General features: G+C 35.9%; 1 protein-coding gene across 1 annotated transcript in view; it reads right to left on the reverse strand.

The window, feature by feature from the left end:
• LOC109071206 (rab effector Noc2-like) overlaps positions 1 to 24,367 on the reverse strand; it is a gene marked incomplete at its 3' end in the record, with an annotated part of 44,546 nt that overhangs the window by 12,528 nt on the left and 7,651 nt on the right. The window contains exons 5-6 of the mRNA XM_042757418.1: positions 21,129 to 21,215; positions 136 to 298 (exon numbers count right to left, since the gene is read on the reverse strand). Of these exons, the coding sequence (XP_042613352.1) occupies positions 136 to 298; positions 21,129 to 21,215 (250 nt within the window). The remainder of the gene's footprint in view (positions 1 to 135; positions 299 to 21,128; positions 21,216 to 24,367) is intronic.

Consider the following 24,367-nt stretch of genomic DNA (forward strand, 5'->3'; position numbering starts at 1 on the left):
AATTTGAAGTGTGTAATTTAAATTTTTTTTTAAATACTGTTAAAAAATCTAACCTAGCAATCCTCTATAGTAATTTAGAATAGAATAGAATAGAATAGAATAGAATAGAATAGAATAGAAGCATTAGCATCTAACCTTTGGTTTGAGCCCATGTGTAGCTGATTGGCGCACTCCTGGTCACTGGCAGCTGCTCTCCTCTTTCTGTTACTGGCATCCTGTTATCTAGAATTGAATCCTTAATGGGACGAATATGCTTCGGCAAGGCTTTGTAGAACCAGGCTCCAGAACGTTTCCATACCTTTGAAGAGCAGGGAAAAGGAAAACAAATTAAGCACAGCTCAGTATGAAGTGATTAAAAGCAGGTACTTAAAGACATAACATAACATGACATAACAAAAGTAATACTAGTAAATTCCAAATTTACTAAATGCTGCCTTGGCAACTAACTAAAATAAGTTTAAGTACTAAAATTACTAAAACTGTAATAAAAATGAGGCTAAATAGAAATATTAAAATAACAATAGCACATTATATTACTAATAAAAAATGAAAATATAAAATAGAATAGAATATCAAAAGTAAAAGGTAATTCAAAATAATAATACTATAATAAATAAATAGATTCTAAAATAACACTGCTTGATATTACTGTACCTTTAGATATCTGAAAAAAATCAGGAACTGCTTATTTCATTTGTACCTTTGTTGTATTGTTTTTCTTTTATTGCAATTAGTTTATTTGGATTTTTGTTACTGACAGTCGCCTTGAACTTGAAGCTATGTTCAGTTATATATAAGAGAAATATGTGAAGCCAGCATGCCATTGTTTTAATCCCACTGTGTACATGCAGCTATTGTTAGCAACTACTGAAACATTGGTCAATCACAGCAATGGCAGATGAGTCCATGCAGAATGGATGGTAAGACTATGTGAGAAACACTATCCTGCCAGTTCCATTTGGTGCTTTAATGGAGGTCTATTTAATATGGTCGAAAAATAGTTGTACTCATTCGTATTCGTTGCGGAATAGAACCCAACAGAGAAGCAACTGCAACATCTAGCCATTCACTGAATCAGTGTCATGACTTTCAAGGCAGTGGCACCTAATCAATTGTCACACACCAAAAATTTAAGCAATCCTTTCAAAACACATTACCCCTGTGAAACAAACACCGAAAAGCTCTGGAGGTGTTCTGAGCACACTACACTCTGGTGCCAGTCACTCTCATGGCGACATAACAGCGAGAGACTGCTGCTCAGCAGGCCAGGCCCTAAGACAATTAAGAAGTGATGGACAGCAGGCTCTGAAATGTCAGGGCTGACAGCAGCTGCTGGATCTCCCAGCTGTACCTGATCATTTACCATCTCCATTTGCACAACCACTGACCAGACAAAAAAATGCAGATTTAGCTTACAGGGTCAATCACATAATATTAGATGGCCTTTCTTGTTTTGCATTGGATTTCACCTCTTATTGTCTGTGCATGTTTGATGCACATCAAAATCTCTGAGCATACAGTAGATGAAGAAGCCAAAAGCATGCAAGAAGCAACAATTTTGTATTCCCCAGGGCACCGATTTCTGCCACCCAGCAAGGGGAAAAAGTGCATTTTAAACTACTAGTGCAATCAGTTCATTCACAGTGAAAAAAATAACTTTTACAATCATGAATAAAGCGTGTGAACAGTCATTTTCCCAGAACTGAGTTTTATCAGTGGGAGATAAAGTGTAATTTAGAAAAATGATCCACTTTTGAAAGTGGAATGAGTGAATGTCATGAAAACCAGTCTGGAAAGTCTGTTTTTGCCTCCTTGTGACTGTATAGCCCCTTTTACAGTAGCCTACATGTTGCTATCAGTGTGTAGTCTGATTCAGAGTGGAAAAAAATACATATATACTTTGTACTTGGCAATAACAAAACATTAACCTGCTAAAAAAATAATACAAATTTATGCTCTTTTTGTGTTTTTTGAAATTGAGAGATTAAAGAGAAGTAGATGTAAATTGTACTGACCAAAGAAAACTTTCCTTTGATACTAAAGTGGTACAATTCTCCTACGGCGTTTCCGTTATTATAAGCTTAAAATGTAAATGCACAATAAGCTTCCTGTGAAAAATGATGGCATTATATTGACTAGATGTTTGCCAGAAAGATTTAATCTTTCAAAATGACTATTAAAAAAAAAAAAAAGCAATCAAGCAGAGGAGTCAACGGTCTAATTTTCGGTTAAAATAATCCTTTTTTAGAATAATATGAAGAGTCATGCAGAGTCGACGACTGTCCAATTTTTTCTATTTAAAAAAATGAATTCACCTTATTTTTCACGTAAGAACAGCCATTTGTAAGCTTAATGTGTCTGACTTCCAGTGTCATTCTGTTCCAATTATTTTTAGCTGTACAAACCAGCTCATTTTGCTGCTCGAAACTTGTATTATATTACCATATTATTTTAATGTATTGTCTTAATTATAAACACACTCATTTGTAGCGCAACCAGTTTTACCATTTACTGCACTTTGATATTCTTCTCGTTATTTCCCTACAGCAGCTAATGAATCAGAAGTTTCACAGAAAACAGCTTACTTACGTGTTGAAAATAAGGTGGATATGTGTAGGGGGAAAATAAATCATTCAGTTATTGTTAGATATTATGTTTTCCCTTTTTACATTAAACTACCTAATCCATGAAAAAAAAAACATAACTTTAACTACTGTATGTATACTGTAGGTATAATCATGTTCCAACATATATTCAGATATATGGCAGATGAGGGAGTTTTCAGAAAACAAATATTTTTGAGTTTGGTATCATTGTAGAGGCCTAGAAATTACACACATCAGATTTAAATGTCAAGTAATGAATGACAACAAAAAAAAAAGTATTCAATTAAGAAAATAAAGCACCACCAGCATCTAATGCATCTCTGTCATTTAAACCATCACATTAAGACACATCATGGGGTGATCTGCAGTTCTAATTCCCTGAATTGTGGGAAGAGAGCAGTGATAAGGAACCATTTGGGAAATGTGGAAGTGTTATTTCAGAAGATAAAATACGGAGGTAACCGTGAGTCTGTGTACATAAATATCTGGAGACTCATTATTTCCAGGCATATACCACAGGGAATGAATCTCTCTTCTTCAACAAACACACACACACACACACACACACACACACACACACACACACACAGACCATTCCATCATACCAAATGCAAATTCATACAAACACACACAGACTTAAACATCATGTCACATTTTTCATTGCAACTTATGTTTTAATGAAATCTTTTACTGTTGGGAAAGGACCCAGATCAAATCCATGCATATTTCCACTCCTCCACTTAACTAAAAACATATACAGAATATAAATGAATGGCTCCCTCGTTATGGGTTTATTGACAGCAAAGGAAGAAAAAAATGCAGCTAACCACATAATTGTTACTAGCAAGGATAGAAAAAGCCTACTGGAAAATTACTGAAAATACTAACCAATTTTCTGGTGGGGTTAAATGATAGTGCAGAAAACTCTTAAAGGTTTTTTTCCTAAATAAATTAAAGACTACGCAAACTACTGTTTTCCTTCCAACAATATTTTGTTTTTAAACAGTCTTTTTTCATGATATGAGGAAAGTTCTATCATCTGACTTTATGCCTCCCAAAAATATAAAAATAACTTGCTCATTAGAGAAAATGCATATTCAAAGTATTATATGTGTGGATTGGATTTTTAAAGTATTGTTAAGTTAAATAATAGATCCATACAAAAATAAATAAATAAATGACCAGTGAAATATTAAGCTTGCAGTAGTAACAGGCAAACTCTTAGCAAAATATGCTTGCTATATAAATCGAGCGGCAACCTCCCGCTCTCTCTCGTGAAGCCAATAAGGAAGTGACTAAAACTGCAATTCATCGACTGTCCGCTTGAGGCTGGCTGCAAAAGGGAGTCAGTTCCATAGACTCCCCATGTTAAAATGCCCAAATTTACAGCAGAAAAAAACATGTTTACAGCCTGGTTCAAAAAATGATTTTGGTCTATATTGCTAATTTTGCCCTTTGTGACAACTGTGAGGGGGGTGAATTTTTTTATAACTCATCCGTTTAAATTATATTAAGCCTTAAAGTTCTGCATAATTAAGGGCGTGGCCACTTGAGTGACAGGTGGATTGGCGCTGCTGACAATGCCGTCGCACTAGGTGGGCGTGGTTTCAGCAACCAGCTCCCGCCTTTTTGCCCATTTTCGATTTTCCGGGAGAGTCGCGCGGTGAGGCGCTGCCAAGATGGCGGCGGCCCGCTCTGCACACTTTGAGCTTCAAAACCGCTATTGAGGAGTCTATGGGTGACGTCACGGACACTACGTCCATATTTTTTTTACAGTCTATGATATAAATGGATGTTCCAGACCTCCGATATAACAGGACAAATTACGTTGTGATAGCAAACACATGGGTTTTTATGGGAAATATATGACATTGTTTTGGTCACATGACTGTGCAACATTAATTAATGTCCATGGCTCTCAGGGAAGCAAATTGCCCTAGTCATACAAACCAATAAATTATGGCTCTGAGCGAGACCAGATCCCATTGGCTAGCATGAGGTTTAGGGGTGTGGTCAGTAATACCAACCCATACCTTAGCTCTGCCCTTATCAGTCACTACCACCACCTCAGAGCTCAGGGGTGTTAAATGACTGAACATCTCACAACACTGATAAACGATAAACGTATTATTGTTTTTAACAATTACTGTACAGCAAGCATCACAATCCTCATCACACATTGTGCTAGCTAGCAATTTATTTATATCTACATCTGACAAATTTAGGATATGAATGAAAGGCAAATCGCCCTGAACAATTTCTTCTTGGCATTTTAATTAGTCTAGTGATAGCATCACTAATTTGAATGGGGAGGCAGCATTTCGTGAAATTAGTTTTTGTGGATGGTGGGCGCGCAACCACTGGTGACCAAAAGCACCGTTTGAGCCCTGTGCCCCGGGACAAATCAGCCAGAACTTCATTAGGCCACCTAGGACCAGAATGTGTCACATGGACAAAGATTTGTGGCACAGAGATTTGGTGGTTGTAAATGTCATTCATAGCTAGGCCAGGTGTATTTGAATCAAACTTTTAAATCACGTCATTATTTCATCATGTCATTCCAAACCTGTAAAGGCCCATTTACACCAAGAACAATAACTATAAAGATAACAAAATTAGCATCCACACCAGCAGACGATAGATATCGTCTGTTTATTCTAAGCGCACACTTGTCTGCCGCTTTAAATTCTCAATCCCTTTATAGCAGGATTGATTCTGATTGGCTGTCAATGTTTTTAAATCGCTGGAAAAAAAATATTCTGAAAGTGATTCCAACATTATTGTTTCGATGTCCCTTTATTTTTATAGCTGTGGTGTAGACTCTGCTATTCTTTAATATTAAGAACGATTTTTAGAACTATATCTTTATCGTTATCTTTATAGTTATGGTCCTTGGTGTGAGCAGGCCTTAAGACTTTTTCTTCTTTGGAACACAAAAAGGTGAATTTTTGAAGAACATCCTGGTTGTTCTGTTCCATAAAATGAAAGTGGGTGGAGACTGGGGCTTTTAAAGCGTTACTTTATCCAAAAATGTAAATTCTGTCATCAAGTACTCATCTTCACGTCATTCCAAAGCCATAAATCTTTTGTTTACTTTTGAAACACAAATGAAGATATTTGTAATAAATCCTAAGAGATTTCTATCCCTCCACTAAAAGTCCATTCCATCACAACATTCCAGTTTCAAAGATTTCACAAAGACAATGTATAAAAGTAATCCAAATGAATCAAGGGTCACTCTTTATTTTAAGGTCCAATTCTCACTATTAACTATCAACTTAGACTTTCGCCTCAGTAAACTCCTAATTACTGCTAATTAATAGTTAGAAAGGTAGCCATTACATTTAGGTAAATAGTAGGTTTAAAGGATACAGAACATGGTCATGCAGAATATGTGCTTTATAAATACAGTACTAAATAGCCAATATGCATGCCAATAAGCCACTGGCTAAAAGTGAGAATTGGTCTCTAAACTAAAGTGTTACCATTTTATGATAAACAGATTTAATTTAGGCTTTTATTCACATATAAACAAACAAACAAACAAACATGCTTGTGTGACATGTGAGAACAAACCTCAAGACATATTACAAATTAAAATAACTGTTTACTATATTAATACATTTTAAACTTTATTCAAATTTATTCTTATGATCACAAAGCTGAATTTCAAATCATTACTCCAGTCTTCAGTGTCTCATGGTCTTTCAGAAATCATTCTAACATGCTGATTTGCTGCTGAAGAAACATTTCTTATTATTAAGGTTGAAAACAGCTGTTTATTATTTTGGTCGAAACTGAGAATATTTTTTTCAGGATTCTTTGATGAACAGAAAAGTTCAAAAGAACAAAAAAAAAAATGGTAAAATTCTAAATGTTTTTAATGTAACTTTTGATCAAATTTAATGCATCTCGTTTTGTTAATGCAATCTATTATATTTTTGTAAAAAAAATTTACAGTACCTTAATTAGATATTCCTAATTTGTACTGCTCAGAGTTTCATTTAAAATGAAAAAATCTTCCATATTTTAGCATGATCCTCATACTCAGAAGACTTGGAATAAGCACTATGGACAACTTTTATGAAACTTTTATGATTTTATTTTTGTCCGCACAGACCTCCATCATTATGGAAAAGAGTGGCCAGGAAATATTTCTGAAATGCTCTTTTTTGTTCATACTGTAAGAATGAAAGCCATAAAGGTTTCGAAATGACATGAGAGTGAATAAATATTAACAGAATTTAAAATTTTGGGTGAACAATTCCAAAAGAAACCCATTTTTAAAACTCAAAGCACCGGCACTTTCCATTCTCCCTCTAACAGACATTTAGTATGCTGCAGGAATAAACCAGCTCTGTGCCTGAGCTTTGAGAATCTTAGCTACAGCATGAAAGGAAGTGTATTATAAAAAAAAAAGTGTGACACTGTTTATGCCTCAGGCCCAGCTTTTCTGGGTCCACATCATAAGGTGTAAGTGCCAGGGATGGGAAGACATGCTCAAGCAGCGGCCTGCTGATAACATGTTCTGCTGTGACCACCGCTTGACTGACAGCTGCATCCTTAAGCCTTTTGTTAGCTCAGAGTTTTACTGGGAATATAGTTAACAAGGAGTTTCCAAAAGGTCAAACAAATTCTCATACAGTTCAGCTCTCTGAAAATACAGTTCAGATGAGTCACCGCTCATTATAATCGCTAAAATAGGTTTCTGATGTACTTTGCTCAGCAGTGTAATTTGGAGTAATTAATCATTTATTCAAATTATTTTACAGTTAAACAATCACTTTGTTTAATGAATAACAATGTTCATTATTCACATTTAGGGTGATTTTTAAAACAAGTTTTGATTATAAACAAACAGAAAAGCCCAAAGACAGCCCATTCTGAAATAAAATTATGGAGATAAGTCTGTGAATAATGTGTATTAGTCATGAGAATGGCATTATTGGGTTATTTCCGTAATAGCAGGTTACATGCCACCATGCAGATCATGAATGAAAGTAATTTCTGAATTAATGATTCATAAGACTATTACAACACAGCAAGGAAGAGAGTAATTCTGCTACCTGTCAAATGGATACAATACATATGATTAAAGACACAGTGGCATCAGTGCACTTATTTTTTTCTTCGGAATATTTTGAATATGTCGTGCTTTGAGATGACCATATTTCTGAGCTTGATTTGTTGATTAAAAGCCCACTGCCACTGTGTTGAACTTATTCCAATGTTTTCAATGACCCATACTCAGAATTTGTGCTCTGTATTTAACCTCTGTAAGTGCACACACACAGCACTAAACACACACACCGTGCTGCTAGACAACTGCTAGAAAGACTGTGCTTTTGTGTAACATCACAGTGTTTTTCAGCAAATTTAAATCTCTGTCATGAAATGCCTATTCTATATTTATTTCATACTTGTAAGCTAAAAATTCACACAGTGTACTGAGAACTTATAAAGTGTGTAATTCGCACAATACAAGCTATTAGTTTGTTTTATTTTAGCTAATTAGTACAGTGTTGGGACAGAAGCGAGTATAAAGGGTCTATAAGACAAAAATAAGACAACAACCAATAAAGGGCTTATAAATAGCTTGTAATGGCATACAAGTCCATAACTAGTTACATACAAATGCAGTTATTAGTCATTAATTACTGTCTAATTTCTGATCCTTAAAATAAAGTGCTACCGAAAGTTCATAAACCTTTCTGCATTTGGCAGATGCTTTTATCGAGAGTGACTTGCATTGCCTTCCAGGTATTGTAAACATTTTAACAGCTCCCTGGGAATTGATGTTGCTAGCACGTTGCTCTACTCTTTGAGCTTGAGGGAAATATTTGAACCCAAATTTTAAACCTTACAAATCAAAAACACAGTATGCCCTGCATTTGATGCTACATTGACCAATGTCCTCACCCAAGGGCATTCACTCTTGTACAACCCAATACATCTGCAGACACTGTAAAAAAAAACAAGTGAACTCTGACAAATCTGCTCAGCACTTCTCCAGCTGTCCTTTTCTCTCTGCCACTGACTAATCAAATGAACTAAACTATGTGTTTCATTGCAATGAAGGATCCAGCCTCTGGGCAGTCTTTGTTCCCTGGAGATCTAAGCAGATCAATCCAATCCCACACTCTGTATAGATTTAGACGGCAGGAGATTTCAGGGCCTATCCTATCTGTTACCCAGAATGCCTGTTAATTTGCATGAGAGCTTTCTGCTCTTGGCAGCATTATGACTCTAACCAAAGTGATATTTCACATCATACAGGACTACTTCCCAAGCAGTATTGGCTTTGAATCATACTGGTTGCAAATTGTGCTCCATTTCAGCACAGTATATTATGGTAAGTTTAGAGCAAATGTTGCGGCTGATTTTGGAGAAAAGCAGCTCCTTCTGACAAAACAACGGAAACGTGAAGTATTTAATCTAGAACAGAGTTGAATTTATATCTGAAGGCCTGGCAAAGACATGGAAGAAATTGTCAACAGTTTCTATAATGACGAAAATTTACAAATGTTTCAGCAAACTTATTATGTGCTTCTTAAGTATCTCACCATGTATCCAGCTCAAATTCTTTCATCATTTACTCGGTCTCATTATTTCAAAGTCATATGGCTTTCTATTATTTAGTCACATGGATTAAGTGTTTAAAATGCATTTAATTTTTTTTTTTAATAATGATCATGTACACTTGCATGCTTACATGTACACTTACATGCAAGGAAAATATTAACTTGATGCTTACACAACATGATGATTTTAGACTAATTAAATTCAAATTTTCTTGAAAACTGTATAAAGATTTCTCCAAAACAAACGTGAATTCACAGAGAGCATTTATAAGAAATTGCCACGTTTTTTTTATTTATTTGTTTTTAACATAAAATAGACTTTTTAAAGATTTCTAATTTTCTTTATCATGGACGCTCTTCAAGTCACTGGCCCTCTTATTTTAAAGAGTGCCACAAAATGCTTCTACCCACTGCAAAAAAAAAAATATATATATATATATATATATATATTGTACATTAGATACACTATACTGCATGTCTTCTGAAGCTATACGATAGTTATGTGTTCAAACCTGACACCTGTTAGGTGACTGAACATTTAAAATATGGGCAGATATTAGCAGCTACAATATAATCAAATAAAAGACACCAGCATGTGTGCTGTGCTCCGAACTAAACCATTCACTGTTCACAATCAGAATCATGCTACACGTAACTGCTGGATAAAATGAACAAAGCCACTGTGAGGTTCAGGATGTCTTCTAAAGCACTAGAGCTCCTGGAGCAAAAAAAATAGGCCTGGCTTATGAACATAAACCTCTGACTAGAGCTGTGTGGGCTGAACTCTGATTACATATTCTGAGTAGGAGCTCAATAATCAGGTTTGTGATTTCTTGACACATGATAGAAGTTGTTCATAAGAGAACATATATCTGAGGGAGGGAGAAATTTAGTTTCTGTACAACAATGAATTGCAGCACACCTCTACCATTTCCGAGTATACAAAACAAAAAAGAAAAGAAAATTGAAAGGACTCGCCTTGAATGTACACTACTGTTTAAAAGTTAAGGCAAGCACAGTAGTTTTTCTTTTATTTTATTTTTATTCTTTTTTTTTTTTTTAAGAAATGAACACTTATTCAGCAAGGACACATTAACATTAATAACAGTAATTTTCTTTAGCACCAAATCAGCATATTAGAATGATTTCTGAAGGATCATGTGACACTGAAGACTGGAGTAATGGCTGCTGAAAATTCAGCTTTGCCATGACAAAAAAAATAAAATAAAAAAAAAAAAATATATATATATATATATATATATATATATATATATATATATATTATATTATATATATATACACTCACCTAAAGGATTATTAGGAACACCATACTAATACTGTTTTTGACCCCCTTTCGCCTTCAGAACTGCCTTAATTCTACGTGGCATTGATTCAACAAGGTGCTGAAAGCATTCTTTAGAAATGTTGGCCCATATTGATAGGATAGCATCTTGCAGTTGATGGAGATTTGTGGTATGCACATCCAGGGCACAAAGCTCCTGTTCCACCACATCCCAAAGATGCTCTATTGGGTTGAGATCTGGTGACTGTGGGGGCCATTTTAGTACAGTAAACTCATTGTCAAGTTCAAGAAACCAATTTGAAATGATTCGAGCTTTGTGACATGGTGCATTATCCTGCTGGAAGTAGCCATCAGAGGATGGGTACATGGTGGTCATAAAGGGATGGACATGGTCAGAAACAATGCTCAGGTAGGCCGTGGCATTTAAACGATGCCCAATTGGCACTAAGGGGCCCAAAGTGTGCCTAGAAAATATCCCCCCACACCATTACACCACCACCACCAGCCTGCACAGTGGTAACAAGGCATGATGGATCCATGTTCTCATTCTGTTTACGCGAAATTCTGACTCTACCATCTGAATGTCTCAACAGAAATCGAGACTCATCAGACCAGGCAACATTTTTCCAGTCTTCAAGTGTCCAGTTTTGGTGAGCTTGTGCAAATTGTAGCCTCTTTTTCCTATTTATAGTGGAGAAGAGTGGTACCCGGTGGGGTCTTCTGCTGTTGTAGTCCATCCGCCTCAAGGTTGTGCGTGTTGTGGCTTCACAAATGCTTTGCTGCATACCTCGGTTGTAATGAGTGGTTATTTCAGTCAAAGTTGCTCTTCTATCAGCTTGAATCAGTCGGCCCATTCTCCTCTGACCTCTAACATCAACAAGGCATTTTCGCCCACAGGACTGCTGCATACTGGATGTGTTTCCCTTTTTACGCCACTCTTTGTAAACCCTAGAAATGGTTGTGCGTGAAAATCCCAGTAACTGAGCAGATTGTGAAATACTCAGACCGGCCCGTCTGGCACCAACAACCATGCCACGCTCAAAACTGCTTAAATCACCTTTCTTTTCCATTCTGACATTCAGTTTGGAGTTCAGAAGATTGTCTTGACCAGGACCACACCCCTAAATGCATTGAAGCAACTGCCATGCCATAGATAATTGCATTAATGAGAAATTGAACAGGTCTTCCTAATAATCCTTTAGGTGAGTGTATATATATATATATATATATATATATATATATATATATTATATATATATATATATATATATATATATATATATATATATTAGGGCTGTCAAATGATTAATCACGATTAATCACATCCAAAATAAAAGTTTTGTTTACATAATATATGTGTATATACTGTGTATATTTATTATGTATATATAAATACACACACATGCATGTATATATTTAAGAAGAATATGTTATGTTTATATATTAAATATATTTATATATAATATAAAATATAAGAATATAAATATATAAATGTATATACATGTAAATATTTTCTAAATATATAATTTATGTGTGTGTATTTATATATACATAATAAATATACCCTGTACACATACATATATTATGTAAACAAAACTTTTATTTTGGATGTGATTAATCGTGATTAATCATTTGACAGCCCCTATATATATATATATATATATATATATATATATATATATATATATATATATATATGATATATATAGTAATAATATTATTTCACAATATTACTGTTTTTTTTTTTTCCTGTATTTGATCAAATATATGCAGCCAAACATTAAAAAAATTTCAACTATACTTTTCAACAACAGTGTAAGATATTTAAATGTCTCCTACTTTATCAAGTAATGCATAAAATTTGTATTTAAATTAGAATAACAGGATACAATTTTAAAAAATCTCAGATGGTGGAGTACTGTAAGCATATATGCATAAATTTGAGATTGATTTTTTAAAAGTGGATTGGATTTTAAATGGGTATAAAGTTGCTTTCACATACTGCGTCTTGGAACATGCTGTAAATCTCTCTCCTGTGCTGGTAAATGATTTCCTGTTGATGAAAGGGCATTTCAAACAGAGCTGACTTGTAGTTCAGCCTCCTGGGACAGGTTCAGCGGGGTTCTAGCCATCTGCGTTTATTGTGCCTATGTGTTTAACCCAAGAGGGCAGGGGCTGCACTAGCAGAGGGGCTGTGTATCACTGACAGTCTCTGATGAAACCACAGGTCCTGGGAAGAGAGCAAGAAGTAATCTGATAGCAGCACAGGCCGAACAAACGGATGCAGAATTGATGCTGGGGATGCTCTGTGGGCCTTATGCTTTCCCGATAAGAAGAAACTATCATTCATTACCTACAAAAAGCAGCTAAACTGCATCCATGTTTTTGTTCACATTTTTGTTTTAATCTTGTGTTTAATCAAATTTGTGTTTTATTTGTGTAAAATTGGCATGTTCTGAATTTTTTTTTTTTTTATTTATTACAGGTTGTCTCACCTCAAAACCTGATTGAGCCATAAGTTGAAATACTGCATCATACCGTTTAAACAACAATGTACTGAGGGTCTACCAAGAGATTACTTAATGGTATTCTCTGCATATAGGAGTTAGGAGTAGGGATGTAATGATTCACTCAACTCAATGCGATACGACTCACAATATTGGTTTCACAATACGATTTTCTCACAAAATGAGATTTAATTCTAAATGCAAAAAGAGTCATTTTATTATTTCTTGGACAAAATACTTCACATTTCTTTGTGAAATTGAAAATTGCCTGTGGTCTTTCCTAGCTTGGATTTTTTTTTAACCTGTTTTTATTTAATTTTTTTCACCTTCTACAGAAAATGCATTTGAAGTAAAAACAGAATGGTCTGATTTTACCCTTGTGGAGTTATCCTAGCACAAGACAAATATCCGTATTTAAAGCTTTATAAACTGTAATCTCCACTAACTGTTGTAGTGGAGTACAACCAACTGCTGTAGATGCATTCACGAGAAAGTGGCGTTCCAGTATGACGTAGGCATAGCCTAAGCTCCAGTGACAAAGTGACAAACGCAGAAGTGCACAGGAGAGAGCAAAACAAAACCCCAGTCACGAATTAGATGTACAAAATGAGGATTTGTAAAGAAAATTGATGGAGGATTTCGATATAAGCCAAGAGAAACAAAAAGACTAACATATTCTCACGGGAGCTTACACTACACCTACGTCATCCGCAGGACCTCTCTCATGAAAGCGCATATGACAGTATGCAATAGTACTTCTTATGATGGATGGACACTTTTTTGGGCATCAAAATCTCAACCACCATTCTTTGCCATTATGAAGCTGGGAAGAGCCAGGACATTTATTAATACAACTCTTATTATATTCACCTGAAAGACGAAAGTCATATACACCTAGGATGGCTTGAGGGTGGGTAAATCATGGGGTAATTAAAATTTTTGGGTGAACTACCTCTTTAACGTGTATGACACCATGATAACTGGACTGTACACAAATCAAAATTTGCCAATAGCAACAATGTATCTGTAAACTTTATTCTTTGTGAGCAGACAGACAAATCAATTAATCAATCAATAAAATGTAGAACTATGCCGATATTCAAATTATTGCCAACACCAATATTTTCATACTATGGTCAAAAGATGTCTAAAACTAACATAAATCATTTATCAATATCATAAGTGTACAGTATGAAAAACTAATAGTACCAGTATATTGTGCATCCCTACCAAAAAGTCTTTATTTACACAAAATGTTCTGTTTTTAAGGAATTAATATTTGGCATTAAATACTTTGGCATTAAATTTATCAAAATTAACAGGAAAAATGTTTACAATGTTACAAAAAATTCTACTTCAAATAGATTCAGTTCTTTAGAACTTCTTATTTATCAAAGAATCTTAAAATGATTTACCATTGATAAAAACAACGGTTTCAGATCAGCCCATTAGAATGATTTCTGAAGGATCATGTGACACTGAAGACTGGAGTAATGGCTGCTGAAAATTCATCTTTGCCATCACAGGAATAATTTACATTTTAAAATATATTCAAATAGATTGTAAATTGTAACAATATTTCACAATGCTACTGTTTTACTGTATTTTTAATCAAATAAGCCTTGGTAAGCATAACATCTTCTTTAAAAACTTCTTTCAAAACCTTAAAATAAGTAAATATATAAATCTTATCGACCCCAAACTTTTTGAACGAAGTGCATATTCAACTCGAATCAGGAACCTGCCAATTAGGGCTGTGCGACATGGACAAAAAAAAAAAATTATTTGATCAATTTTGCGATTTCGATTTTAATCATTAAAAAAACACACACAGACATGCTTTACAGTCATAAATGCATTCAGTGTGAATTTGAAAAATATTTCCACAAGAAAACCAACTAGAGCTTTATCAAAAAGTTGTAACATGTCTCTAGAACAGACATAAGGCAAAATAATCACTAAGTAAAGGTGTGACAAAATGTCTAGACATATGGCACAGCCCTACTGCCAATGCCACTACACTCCCGACAAACATTCTGAAACTTTCCTCTATCTGTAATTTGCAACAGAAGACTTTTTGGGACACCATGAATCAAAGTGAAACCCTGAGGCTAATAAGTGATCTAACAAAGACTTTCACTGTCCAACTCTTTATCCATCTATCTTATCTGCCGTTCACTGATCTCACTGCTCAATATTACCTGCTGGGCTTTAAATACAGATGGGTGATGAAGGAGCATCTGACAAAACTCATCTGTGGCTAATTGCGCTGTGATTAGCGCTGAAGGTTAGTGTGTTTAAGGGGGCTGTGACAGGAGATGGGGTCACTGAGCTCTGCACTGGAGGGCAATGTGTTATTTCTGTGACATGGTTAATGAGGACAAGAAGCACATCACCATGTATGAGGTGCATGTCATCATCTACTCCCCATCAAGTCATTTCAAACTTGTATGACTTTCTTTTTCTGCGGAACTCAAAAATATTGGTAAGCATACAGTTTTTGTGGCCACTGACCTCCTTTGTATGGACAAAAAATAAAAAAAAATAAAAAAATAAAACAATAAGACATTTCCCCATTGGAGCCCATTGACATTTGAAACATTTTTCTAAATATAATTTGTGTTTTACAGAAGAAATGAAGTCACACAGGTTTGGAACGACATGAGGATGAGTTAATGATGACATAATTTTATTTCTCCATAGTCACCATGAACTGTCATAGTATTAAAAAAATAAATGAAGCTTGTATTTACAGACTACAGGCTTTATATTGGATGAAACTATAGACTATGTGACTGCACAGTTGGAAAAGACACAAATCCTATCAAACCCCAAACAAACATTTAATTTCTTCTTTAAATGGATCTTTCCTTGACCTTTTCAAAGTCTAATGGAAACATACATGGGGAGCTCTGGATCCGTTTGCTTTCTTACAAATGAAACACGGAAAGTAACTTTCTAAATCTGTTCTTATTTGCAGTAGAAAATAACATGAAGATAATGTGCGTGGCATGCATGCAAACCTGGATTCAAGGGCGTTACTACACGGATACTAAGGTATTCTGAGCAATTTGTTCATGTTTCTATGTGGTTGCCAGGGTGTTCTGGGTCATTCCTATGTGTTGCTAATGGCCCAGTCCCAAGTCTAAAAAAAACATTATGGGTTTGTTCAAATTCTTAAAGGGGTCCTATTATGCTCTTTTACAAAGTCTTGATTTTCTGGGGTTGCACTAGAACAGGCTCTCATACAAGGTTGTTTGGAAAACAAATAATTTTTCACATATTTTACATTATCCTCTCTCCACAGTCTGGCATGAATGGCTCGAATAGTTCCTGTATCAAATTAAGGCCCGCCATCTGAAATACAAAATGTGCTGTGATTGGTAAGCTGGGCGAGTGTGTGTTGTGACTGGCTCCACTCGGCGCCTGGTTGGAAAATGTCATGCCCCTTACCATAGCCGTCTGCAAGCTTCAGTGTAAATATTGTGTCAAAATCAAATCAATCTGAGCACGATTTAAACCCGGATGGTTGTAACCACTCTAAGTTTGTCTGCCTTGGTAAAGCTAGCGTGTCTCTGACAGTGATAACACTCGCTGCCTTCTCTATTGCAGCTCAATCAGGTCTCATCCCATTCGTCGATATTTGATATCACAAATCCTGAAAAATAAGCGTTGTAGTCCAAACGAGTCATTCATTGTGGTTTTTGACTCACTGGGTGGAAATAATTGTTTTATTTAATATGTATTATTAATATTTTGCCCATATATTAAATTCACAACTTTGGATGGAAACATAGCTAATGTTTGTTTGGTTTATTTTTTGCTGTTGTATGGACAAAACAGCTAAAACATTCTTCACAAGACCTTAACATATAGATTTGATGACATTAGATGATTAAATTGAGACAATTTCCATTTTTGCCTGAATTATGTTGTAACACTACTAGTAATACTAGTGCACAATTTCTTTTTTTTGTGATCAGATTTTTATTTATTTTTATACATACAACAAACAACAACAACAGACATCCTCTATATAATCCAGTGCTTTAGAAAAAGAACACTGCCAAACATCAACACCACCCGGCTCGGCCCCATCAATTCGTGCCGCTGTACATTAATGAGACATAAACTTGGCTTAACCATATAATCAGTTTGTAGTAATGAGAATAAAACAAAGTTCACATGTCCATAGATTATTAACAGAATAGGACACTCCCCAAACATATTAAGAAAAGTACCTGCTGACGAAATTGCAATTGTAATTTGGTTGTAGTTTCATTTTGAATCTTTTACAAGGAGTTATTATACATGCTCTATGAATAACTTTGAAATATATAAGACGATGAGCCAGGTTTTTAGAGGTTAAACTGAGGTTAGACCACACTTTCTCCCAAGTCGACAGATAAATTAAGGTCAGATAATTCCAGATTCCAAACAGATTTGACAGAGAAAGGCATTGTAATGCGATCAACAATTCTACCACAATGTACCCACCACCAGAAGATAGCGCAATCCAATCCTGCAAAGAATGAGATCTCCTTAAAGTAACTCTATAAGCCAAACCACCCAAGTGCCCAATCCTTTTAAAATTCAAATGAAATAAAGAACCAAAACAGACCGCACATTACCGAGAATATAGGTCTGCCTAAAAAAAAACCTGAAAAATATTTGGATACGTGACTGATCCACTCCAACGCAAAACACGTCTCCAAAAGGCCCAGAGTGTCAAGAACTAGTAATCAAACCTTCTCTCCATTAGCTCCAAGAAAAGATTTCAAATCTTATCAGTCACTAGGCAAGTTTGCAGGATTGAAGATCACAGCAGAAACTTAAGTGTCCATTGTCCACCTTGTTATTCTCCTCTCCTGGGAAGTTAAGAGGCCTTCTTCTGTGGCACTGAGCTGATAAAATCCTCTGCTTTCTGAGATGAGTCGAACATCATCTGCTCACCGTTGTGCCGTAGTTTAATTATCGCTGGATAGATGAGAAACGGCTGCTGTCATCCTCATAAGGACTGGGTTGAGGTTCCTTCTCCTGGCAGACGTGGCTGGACTGAAGTCAGGAAAAAACAGCAGCGTGACATTATCCTGCGTATATTTCACTGGGTATACCTGCCGTGCACCCTTCAGGATCGCTGATCTGTCTTGCCATCTCAGCACACGAAAGATACGAGTATGCGACGGCTCTGAGTTACTTTTTCTTCCGTCATACATGCAATGAGCCCGCTCAATCTCAATATCGCATCCTTTCAGTGCAGGAATCTACTTGGAAAGATTAGCTCTGAGGAAGCCGGCTGCATCGGAGCCTTCCGCCCCCTCTGGCAACCCCAGCAGTCGCAGGTTATTTCTCCTGCTTCTATCCTCTATGTTAGTCACTTTATCGGTAAGTTGTTGTAGCTGCTTTCTCAGGTTCGTGACTGTCCCTCCTGTCCTAACGTGCAGCTGCTTGAACGGAAACAACCCGGTCACGTGTTTGTTTCACCGCAATGGCTAGATTTTCAACATCAGCTTTTAGCTCTTTTACAGAATTGTTGGTCACTTCTATGTCCATATGTAGGTCACGCAATACCGGGGTCAGTACTGAGTCTATCGCATCTCTTACTGTCGAGGCCACAACCAAATCCAAAGTACTTTGCTGCTCTTTAAGTGCTAGCTTACTAGCTAGCTACTTTCAGGATTGTAGAATATTTGACAGAGTGAGCAGCACGAAGGACTGTGTGTGCACCGCCGTCGTTGGGTCACATGATCTCCAGTACAGTCAATTTCTAAGACCAAACTGTGAAAATGTAAGCAAGGCCTGAGGTGACACGAACAAGTCATTTTCTCCCAAAAAAATAAAGAAAGAAAGAAAGAAAAAAGAAACGACGGAATGTCTCAATTTCAAACCTACAGTGCTATTCTAACAGGATGAGCAGTGACAGAAATGTCAAAACTGTCTCCAAATCCAGTAAGAAACAGTCATTTTAACAACAAGCCTCTATTATCTGCCTAACCCATGATAAGACAGTTTGCCAGTAGCAGTAGTCCTGCTCATGGAGCCTCTATCACCTTCTGCAGCTCTGGGTTGTAAATGGGGTCCATTTTATTCACAGCAGCACATCAGAAACTCCAGTTTTGTTGAACTGAAAATGACCAGCACAATTTTTTTTATAGTTCCATATGAAGGAAAACCTTCATGGAATATTCAATATTTATGAAAACTGCAGTATAGCATCACACACTACTTTCTTTGAAAGGGGCCATGAATTGAGAAAACAACTTTTACTTGAGCTTTTATAAAAGCTCATTGTACTAAAAGAATATCCTGCAAGTTTCGGAATTAAAAACGTCCTCGTTAATGAAATAAAAGCTTTTATTGACACCAGGTCCAGCGAAAATATAAGTTGCGCTAAACCGGATATGAGCAACCAAGCAATTAACATTCTGTTGAAAATTGCAAAATATTGTGTAGTGCCTGTTTGTGGAAGAACACAGTCGCTGCACTTAAATGTGTGATCAAACTTTATTTTTAATGACTTTTTAGCTCACGTTAAAAAATAACATTGAGTAAAACATTGAGCCTTTTTTTTTTATTTCACCATGGATTCCTTTGTAAACAAGACACATGTCGATGCTGGATTTGCAGAGAGACTGAGATTAAAAAGCAGTGGTGTGCCATCTATATTGGATCCGACAGGAATGGCGCAGCACACTTATGCAAGTAAAAAATATTTATACTACATGTCACTATTTCTTTGTTAAGATCACTTGATTTGTCCTGATTATGTTTAAGTGTCTAAGGCTCCAACTATGAAGGACGTAGCTTGTCAAACAGACTCACAGAAAGTTAGTTTACTACGCAAAACTATTATCCAATCATAGCAGTGGGTGTTTACTTCCAAGTCTTCAATGCGGCACACCCATAAAAACCGAACGTTTCTCTAGTCAGCCTCAAAACCAGGGTAGAAAATAGCCTATTACTTATAGATTTTGATATTTTTCAATGTAAAAACCATGCAAATGTCATAAGTGGACCTCAGACTACAGTATAAAATAATAAAAAAGCCAGTTTATGACTTCTTTTAAAGCCTCCGACACTGATAACAACAATACAACTGAATTGTAGTTCTATATTTAGAGAACAATTTGAACTTGAATCAGCTATTTGCATTTATGGATTTTTAAAATACTCAACATAATCAAACTAAATGTTTCAGGCTGCATTACAGTCTGCCTGTGGTTTTGAACTGTCTGAGATTAGAAGGCTAAATGATTCCCCTGTCATCTCCTTCTTTCATGATGACCCTAAACCTTAGATACACACACTCTCTCTCTCTCTTTCTCTCTCTCGCTCTCACATACATACACACTAGCCTTCTGAAAAGAGATTAGATTTTCGTATTAATGTCCAACAGTACATCATCAGTCCGACCACAAACAATATGGCCTGATTCACCTTACTGTGACTACTCATTACTTATCTCATTACTTATCTCATTTTTGGTGTCATACCCTTTGTCAACCATCATTTTCACTTCTTTTGTTCTGCTGTTGTAAGTAGTCATGATGTAGGAACGTAAGCTGATAAAAATAGTATGAAAATAATGAAACAGAACTGATGCAAAATGTATAACTTCAGGTTATTCTGGAAAATAACTGCTTGCTTGGAGAGTAAGAAACCATATGATTAAGATGTCAGTGGATTTGATGTCACAAACCTGGCAAAGTTTGCCATTTCCAGTGATTAGTTCTTCCTCATACCCTCTCATTATATCAACCCAGTACATTTTAAACAAAAAAATGTAATACATTTATAAAAAAATATATATATAGTTTCCTGGCGGACTGATTAAAACCAGTGCACCTGGAGTCCCAAGTGGAAGTGCAGCCAGGAAGTCTGATTGGACTTTGAGATTTTCAGTTTTGTTTGCAATATGCATCAGATGGTCAGTGAATAGAATGTGGGCAGACTGTAGGCAGTCTGTCTGAGACAGTGTTGGTTATCAGTATAAAAATGAGATCCTCTGGAACTAGATTTCTTATTCTATTATTAGTATTCCACCCCTGAGCTCTCACATCTGAACAAAAACTAATTCAAAAGCACAAATGGGGTTGTTTATTTTGAAGTTAAATCATGCGTGGTACTGTACCTCTCTCTGTTCACTACAGATCTTGCAAAGCCACTGAGCCCTTTTTTGACTGCCTGCAGTCTCGATTCCACACTTAGTGCACACCTTCTGCAACACAAACACGCATACCATTAGAACATGTCAAACAAACACACAACCTGATAACTACTGTAACATGCATTAAGATATAAGCGAAATGTGTTTTATTTTTCTTATATTGGCAAATAGTTTATTTTTCTTTTATTTTAAGTGTGTAGGGAAAGTATATTTAAATGTGTGTGCGCTTGTTTTAAGAAAAACGTTAGGAAAATAAATGTTATACTGTGATATCCTGCTATGATTGTGTTTTAGATTTAACAATCTTTCATTCAGTGAAAGGTGATTTTTTTTGTGCTCAAGACAACATACAGAGAAAGTGTACCACAATTCGTGCACCACAGTTTTTTTTTTTTATGATTACGTTTGATTTGATTTACCTGCAAATTTACCTGCAAGATAACTGGCAATGCCATTTTTTAATATGCTGAAGCAGAAATATGTCCACTCCACATTAAAATAAATTAAATTACAGCCAGAGATATTAGTGTGGACTCTGACGGCTTGGTTTTTAAGACTCAATTTGAAGGTGAGGGCTGCGATACGCTGTTGTAATAAGAAAAGAGAAAGAACCTTTAATCAGGCTTTATGTAATAGAAGACAAACACTAGACTGAAGTGCCAGTAATTTAGTTTTAGCAGACCTTCCATATACTTAAATTGCTTTGAGATGGAGTGAGCGAGAGAAGAACAGAGAGAATGTGAGCGAGAGGGCACAAAGAAATCTCTTCAATTTCCGTTAAATACTTCTAAAGATTCCTCAGTGAGTGAGAGCCACCTTTAAAGCTGCTGTAAGCGGTTTAATACCACGCATAAAATGTCCCTTCCGCTTGACAGATATCACTAAAATGGGTGTCTTGAGAAAACACACTTCACTCTGTGACAGCTCCAGGCTCTCTAAATGGAAAAAAATGAATCTGATTGCAGCATGCATGTCTTAGCCAATCAGAAAGCTTGGAGGCGGCCTTCTGTCAATGGCACGAGTTTAGAACAGTACTTTATTTTTTTCTCGTCTAAACAATAGTAATTGAAAGTAGTAGTGAAATAGGAGAAACAGCTACTCTTAAGAAGCTAACACTGATAATTATGGGAGATAACCATTGCAATGTTTGAGAATAAAATCCGATACAATTTTGTTAAAATAAGTTCAAACACTAAAAACGAAAATTAATCATTATAAAATGTCACAAATTAATTTAGACATCACTACATTAGAAATGTAAAATATAAGAGAAATTATATTCATTTTGAGATTATTATTATGTGTTTGTTTAAATATAATTTATATTATTAATTTTTTTTTTTTAAGATTTACTTTAAATAGACATTAGATGACCGCAAAGGTAATATTAAATGTAACAAAAGAGAAAATGAGCATGCACAACTAAATAATCAATATCAATCAATACAAACATAAAAAATGGTAAAACTTTAATTTTGGTAACCAATTCTTATTATTAAAGGTGCTATATGTTAAGATTTTTACTAAAGCATAAAAATACCATAATATGTTTGCAGATATTTAAGAAACATGCTAAGTTAACATACTTGTTTATCTGAAAAACAATGCTACAGTCAGTTATTCTCCTTTGAAAATGTGCATTCCGGGCCAGAATGTCAATCTTTGTTTTGGTTTGTAAAACCCGCCCACTGCCAGTTTACCCAATTGTATTTTGGCACCCCGGGTTGCCAGTTGGCGGAAAACACAGAGTATTTCATTTCATTCATCATCAAGTGTGCTCATTCCTGTTTGTGTCGTCAATCTGGCAACCTGTGTGTGCATTAAGTCTGAGGAGGAAGGGCCTGGTGAAAAAAAACCCTCTCCAATATTTTGAATTTGGACTGCAATACCTAAATCAACCATTCAGCGTCAATCCTACATAAAGCACCTTTAACAAGTTCCTTATTAGCATGCAGCGTACTAGCATACTAGCATACTGGCTGTTGTTTAGCAACTATAAAACACATATTAATGCCTTATTCTGCATGACCATATTTTAGATCCATTAATCCAACCCCATAACTGAACTTAATAACCACCTTACTATTGATAAGCAGTAAATTAGGAGTTTATGGAGGCAAAAGTCATAGTTATTGTTAATAGTGAGAATTGTTCCCTAAACTAAAATGTTAGCAACAAAAACTACTATGGTACTGATATACTGTGCATCTTTAGTCACACTTAGGGCCCTATTATACACTGTGCATCTTTAGTCACACTCAAGGCCTTATACACCCAGTGCAATGTGGCGTAAGTGTTTTTGCTAGTTTCAGCCCGGCACAGTTCTCATTTTCCTGTCCTGCGCCGCGTTGTTTAAAGAGCAAATGGATTTGCGCCCATTTTGGCGCCCATGGGTGTGCTGGTCTAAAAAAGAGGTGTGTTCCGGAGCATTGTTGGCGCATTGCTATTTTGAGGAACTGAAAAAAGACTGTGCCATAGACCAACTCAAACCTGGTCTAAAGTCTGGCGCAATATTCTTTCTTTGTTATTTAAAGAGCGCGTTATTAATGTGAGACTATAGGCGGGTACACAACCTCGTGTACACTTTGACTATTACACACACAGGGACGCGCAGCAGCACACAAACATTTTTAAAAATGTAAATAGCGAACCCGCCATGGCGCGAGCGCAACTGGGAGATGAGACTCTGATTGGTTTATTGCACATTACACCCAAAAAACACCCATTACTCATTAAGAGAATAGGGACAACCCGTTTAGACCATGCGCCCGGGCGCCAACAGTTTTCCCGTCGTTAAACTAGCAAAAGTGGATCCGGACACACCCTGAGTGCACCTGCGCCGTGCGCTTTAGACCATGTGCTTGGTCCGGATCCACTGTGTTGATGGATGATAAAACGTCAGCCCTTCAACAGCATATCAACCATCCAAACCAGACTAGCAACTTGCTAAAAACCACTCCAAAGACTTAAGCAAGAGATTTCCAGCCCTGATACCGTACATTTTCTCTATAAATCTGGTAATTTCGGCAATAACCAACTATCAGTTTCCATATGGTACAGTATATGATCAACACAGTCTATAACACAGATGGTTATTTATTGACTGAACACAGAAGCATTACCAATCCAATAATAATAATAATGATCAATTCATTAACTTCCCCTGCATGTCTAGAAACAGCATCTGTTGAGAATGATCACAG

Source organism: Cyprinus carpio, chromosome A5, assembly GCF_018340385.1.
Source record: "Cyprinus carpio isolate SPL01 chromosome A5, ASM1834038v1, whole genome shotgun sequence".
Classification (NCBI taxonomy): domain Eukaryota; kingdom Metazoa; phylum Chordata; class Actinopteri; order Cypriniformes; family Cyprinidae; genus Cyprinus; species Cyprinus carpio.